A 5,730-nucleotide genomic window follows, 5' to 3' on the forward strand; every position below is an offset into this window, starting at 1 on the left:
TGTTTGGTTTCACCTTCTTCCCCATCTCCCCCTCAATTTCATCTCTTGTCAACTCCTGCATCCTTCCCTTCCCCTCCAATTCTTATTCGATTCGGTTTCATTAGTCGTCTCTCCCTCACGAGTCTTTGATTACAACCAGTTTCCCATCAACGATAGGTTTATGCGTCTCTCTCTTACTGATTCTCTTTATTAGACTTCATCCTCGTTATCCACTTTGAGCATAAAGAGATCCTCGACGACCCTACGACCATCTACGAGATATTTGGCGAATCTCCGAGAAAAATCGTCTTCGGAAAGGGATCGAAAAATCCGAAACTTTGAGAACTTTGAAGTTCTGTCGTCCTACGCGCCTACAAGCCACGGAACTTCGTAGAAAGGAAGCATAATGTTTAATAGAAGGATTGAGGAGGAGAACGGAGAGGAGGAACGACGGGAATAGTCGCAGGAAGGAGAATCGAAAAATCGCGCAGGAAATCGGGCGAAGAAGAAAGGAGTCGTCGGATGCCCGCGGCCTAACCCGCGTCTTCAGCCAGCCTATCCTGCAGCGGCCCAAGACCCACACCCCTAACCGCTAACCCGCCTACAGCCCGCACCTGTGTTCGCTCTGCAACCCGCATCCGAGAACCCGAGACCAACCTGGCCTGTTAACCGAGGCCCAGAACCCAAGCCTAGTGGCCCAACCAAACTCGCCTGCGAACCGAAGCCCAGCAAGCCAGCCCATCTGCAGCCGACGACCCGCAAGTTGACCTGCGACCCGCGCCTCGACCCGAAGCGCTGCACGACGTGGCTCCCCTGCGGCGCAAGCAGCCCTTCGGCTCGGCTCGGCTTGGCGCGGTTTGGAGCCGTATTTCATATTCGACTCAGATTTCCGTTTTTTCCCGTTTTCACCTTTTCGACCCTTTCAAACCTGTTTCCAGCCCTGATTAAGGTAATTGAGACCGTTATAGAGCCGGATTTCATAATGTTAGTTGGATTAATAAATAAAATATGAAATACTAACGAAAAGTGCGATAGGAAACGAATCCCGACAACCTTTAGAGCAGCTCTCAAGGAACAGGAGCTTACCTTAATTAATTAGGGAGAAATCGAGCTAAAGCCAACCAAGTAATTGACCTTAATATAGGGTAGACTAGAAATTGTATGAGTTACCATTTATGATGCATGAGCTATGATGATGTATGAGATGTATTGTATGATGCCGTATACTAGTATATGATGATGTATGAGTTATGGTGCTTGAGTTATGATGCATGATGATGTGCGTAATATATATATTTCGATGTATGACGTACTTGATATGCTTGATACACTTTATAGCGATATGATGAGTATGATGATTGCATGACGTTTGTCTTAATATGTTGATGTTTTCCATATTAAGTATGTTATATGATGAAGAGTGCCGTATTGTATCATGTCGATAGACCGACATATGACACAACCCTAAGAGCATGAAAATGATATTAATATAAATATCCAACGAGCATGTGTTACTTCATGTAACAAAGAGATGAGACTAGATAGTTGTGTCAGAGGAGATGTTAAGAAGGGAATTAGAGGGACCTCATGCATGTTGTATGTTTAGAAGCATAGAGGTACTTCCCCTAGAGATGATGAGTGTGGACATGCACAGTATGATGATGAAGGTGTTCATGGAGAGCATGACACTAGAGGTTCCGTTGACTTTCGGACATCGCAATAGAGTAGCTTGACTAGAGAGGGACTAGGGGGTGTGCGAGCTCCCTAGGGATTCACACTCGCACGTGTGGGTTGTGTGTAAGGAGGTAATACACACTCATAGTAGTCCGAGACTGGTGCCCATCCCTAGATGAGATAAAGATAGGTCCCAAGAGCATGATTACATGTATTTGCATTTGCATGGCCCCTATAGTGGGGTCACTTACTGAGTATTTTTCGAAATACTCAAGTTGTGTGCCATATCATTTTTCAAGTAAAGGCAAGACACACATGTACAAATGACAGTGGCATCACGAGCAAAGACTGTGGCACGTGCATAGAGTAGACTCATATTTAAATTCCTAATCTTAGGTTAGAATAGGTTGGTTCGCATTTCATCGTTTTAAATTATTTTGTATTATCTTTTTTATTTTCTCTAAATGTCAGTATTTCATATTTAAACACGTAAGACCATAACTGTGTTTTCTAGAGAAGAGAATGTTTTAATTGTTTTCGACATATATACTATAAATGATGTTTTAATTGTTTTCGACATCTATGCTATAAATGATGTTTTCTTTTAAGAGTTATATTTCTACCTAAGAGATAAACATAAGACGTTAGTCATACAACGAAGGAATGAAACAGTGTGAGTGGTTAGAATCGGCAATTTTTAATGACACCTCTTGAACTTAATTTGAAAGTAGGTGGTTCGACAATTAGCTCCACTCCTCTCCAAGATTTTGTTAGCTCTTCCCTTTCATTCTCATACTTTTCTTCAAAAATAAAATTAGATTGAAGTTCTTAATGCAGTGAAATACCTCCTCGTTACAAATTTTGTGGGACAAGTAAGGCCAACCAAGTAAGTGACTTTATTATTGATATGGTCAGAAGATTTCTGTTATGCATGATGACACGTGCCCAGTAGCCCCACACATATCATATGTTTGACATATTTATGTTGGATGAGGCCCGTGAGACTTGTTTACAGAAACTCAATCTAGGGTTAGTTTCAACTAGTACTTAGAACATCAGTTGGTGGAGGTTTTGTTGTTTATACTGACGCTTCCAAGAAGGGATAGTGGTTGTGGATTGATGTAGCATGGTAAGATCGACATATGTTCTGCTAGTTGAAGGACTATGAGCGTAACCGTCCCACCCACGATTTAAATTTGACAATAGTGATTTTCGCATTGAAGAATTTGTAGATCTATTTACGTGGGAGAGATGATTCAAATGTTGACGAATCAATATGAGCTTAAATATGAGACATCACAACTGACTCAAGTGGGTGAAGGATTATGGTGCAGACCTATTATATCACGGAAGTAAGATGAATGTAGTTGTAGCACCCTAAATAGAAAAATAGCCGTCACATTTGTGCTTCAATCACTGAACAAATATAGACACAAATTGATTTGGAGCACGCATCAGATTAATCATAAATATCTAAGTGAACAAGAGATTTTGACTAATGGCTAAGGCTCACAACTCACCCTTCTCGATATATTTAAGTGTACAAGAGAGACCCAACGTTTTGTTTTTATTACGAAATAGTTTAATCATAAATATATTATTTAAAACACATAGTTGCCATTTGGACAGTCTTTAACTGTGTTGAGAAGCATTACATTACACTCTTTTGTTTTGTTTAGTATTTGGAGGGCTTCTACTCTTTCTCCACGATCTCAACGTGAAGGCCATCAGGAAACTGTACGCCTGGGGTTCGAACAATATTACCTCCACCAATCGCTTTGAACCTACGTGGCATTCAAAAATATTTTGAAGCTTCCAAACAGTTAAGGCCTTGTCTTGTATTCATGCATGTTCTCATAGGCATTTAGAACACACGTACCTGTACTTGGTAACCAAGTTATGGAGAAACACAGCCATCTGCAATTTGGCAAAGTCTGCACCAATGCAAAATCTCAGGCCCCTTCCAAAAGCAATGAAATGCTTCGATGCCCCTTCACATCTCTGCTTACAACAAATACGTATCATAAACTTGTTCGGACTAGGTTTAAATAATTCCTTCACATTTTGGTGGCTATGTTCGGTTACGAACCACCAAAATTACAACCATTCCATTTGACTTTAGGTTACTCTAGAGTTTGTTTTGAACCCACTAAATAGTTTATTTAAAATCATTCCATTTTGATTGGATCTATCTTTTTCGTGGACGGTGTTGAATGTGACTCACGATCGAAATATGTCGAAACAAGTAAAAGAAGCAAAGGAACAACTTGAGGGGAGAAATATTTTCGAGCAAAGAAACCTTAAGCACCAATTCTCCTTATTATACTAAATTTACTAATTTAAATTACTACCTAAATAAGTAGTAACTTATTCTACTAAGTCAAGTTTATTAGTCGAAAGACGGATTCATATCTTTTCTTTACGAAATAATAGATTAATGGGTTGGTTTTTTCTTTTCTTCTTTTCTTTAGAAAGGGCGGGTTGGATAACATATTTATGAATATTTATAGGTAGCACATCATATTGTGTGTGTGTGTGTGTACATATAAAGGCTGTTCAAATATATGCTCAACGTACCTCCCACCGCCATGGGTTGAAGGCAAGTGGGTCAACATAATGCTTTGGATCCAAATGGATAGCTGGAGGACACACCATGACACCCCATCCCGCTGGGATGGTAATTCCTGTACGTGCAACATACACACCCTTTTACTAACAATACAATTAATGTAGCAATTAAAACACAACATTTGGCCTTACCCTTAAACTCAACGTCTCTCAATGCTCTTCGAAAGATCCCAGGAGCAATATTAGCCAGCCTCAATGTCTCATTCAAAAACTACAAAATCAAGTTATTAATCAATCAATTTCAAAGATGTATAAAAAAGAAAAAAACAAAGAATTTTGGAAATAATTCTTCCTTCACCTTGAATGTAAATGTCATGGATTTGTATTCATTCCAAGTAATCCCAGAAGCTTTATTTTTCCTGTTCTTCAAAATTCCCTCATGTTCTTCCTAATAAACATTGAAAAATGTTAAGAATGTGGGACTATCCAATGGTGGGTAATCCAATAACAAAATTGATATCAAATTTTAAGAAGCACACAGTTAATTGGCTCAAGACGTGGGGATGATCTAGGAGAAATTTGATAGCTAAAGTTAAAGCAATGGAAGTGGTTTCATAGCTAGCAAAAAGAAGCAAAAAGATCAAATCCAAAGCAATTTCTTTAGTGAGAGGTGTTCCATCCTTTTGAAGTTCTTGAAGAACAAAGTCAAAAAAATCAACGTTTTGTTTCCTTGGATTTTGCTGCCTTTCTTCTAACATGTTTTCCAGCATCCTCATCACTCTTTTTCTACCCTGTTTAACAAATAAAATCCATTAAACATCATTGAATTTAACATAATAATTTAGTATGAAAAAAAATTCAAATTACCCGTAAGCATTTATGATAAGCCGTTCCAGGAATATCAAGAGGGAAAGACACCAAACCCTGAATGAATGCAACAAAATTCTCTCTCAAATTCTCTGGTGAATTTTCTGGATCATAACTGATCAACTTGTTTGCCGTGAGATCGAGTATCATCTGCAAGAATTCAAATTAATATCAAGAGAAAAAAAAAAAAAAATTGAAAGGTTTTTGAGTATCAATTTACATTTGCAATTTCATCCTTCAATTCAACTACTTCACAAGATGCCCATCTTCTTAATCTTGTAATTGCTGCAGCTTCAACTTCAAAAACCATACTTTTCAAACATTCAATTCCAAAAGCGTTAACAATCATGTTCTTGAGATACTTATGCATGAAGCCATGCAAGGATCCGAAGAATTGATCTCCAAATATCTTTTTGAAGGTCTCTGGATACCAACATTCGAACAATGTTTCCTCTTGTTCGAATATGAGATAGTTTAGGTCAGGATCTGTTGAGATAATCAATGGTTTCCCCACTAAACTTGTTTTGAAAATGGGTCCATACCTGAACGAAAAATACCAAAATTTTATTGGAATTGAAGGGCGAAAATTGATATTTCCAAAGAAAAAAAATGAACTTTTTTTTTTTTTTTTTTTTTTTTTTT

At 38.3% G+C, this 5,730-nt stretch overlaps 1 protein-coding gene across 3 annotated transcripts in view; it reads right to left on the bottom strand.

Annotated features, from left to right (window-relative positions):
- Positions 1-3,223: 3,223 nt before the first annotated feature.
- LOC111481917 (cytochrome P450 87A3-like) overlaps positions 3,224-5,730 on the bottom strand; it is a 3,141-nt gene continuing 634 nt past the window's right edge. The window contains exons 2-9 of one of the 3 annotated variants that reach the window (XM_023127527.1): positions 5,309-5,630; positions 5,089-5,238; positions 4,941-5,012; positions 4,580-4,669; positions 4,414-4,492; positions 4,231-4,337; positions 3,533-3,654; positions 3,224-3,437 (exon numbers count right to left, since the gene is read on the bottom strand). In XM_023127527.1, the coding sequence (XP_022983295.1) occupies positions 3,347-3,437; positions 3,533-3,654; positions 4,231-4,337; positions 4,414-4,492; positions 4,580-4,669; positions 4,941-5,012; positions 5,089-5,238; positions 5,309-5,630 (1,033 nt within the window). In that variant the 3' untranslated portion in view covers positions 3,224-3,346. Of the gene's footprint in view, positions 3,438-3,532; positions 3,655-4,230; positions 4,360-4,413; positions 4,493-4,579; positions 4,670-4,760; positions 5,013-5,088; positions 5,239-5,308; positions 5,631-5,730 lie in introns of those variants that run through there. The other 2 variants (XM_023127526.1, XM_023127528.1) reach the window with 2 other exon arrangements.

Source organism: Cucurbita maxima, unplaced genomic scaffold, assembly GCF_002738345.1.
Source record: "Cucurbita maxima cultivar Rimu unplaced genomic scaffold, Cmax_1.0 Cma_Scf00007, whole genome shotgun sequence".
NCBI lineage: Eukaryota > Viridiplantae > Streptophyta > Magnoliopsida > Cucurbitales > Cucurbitaceae > Cucurbita > Cucurbita maxima.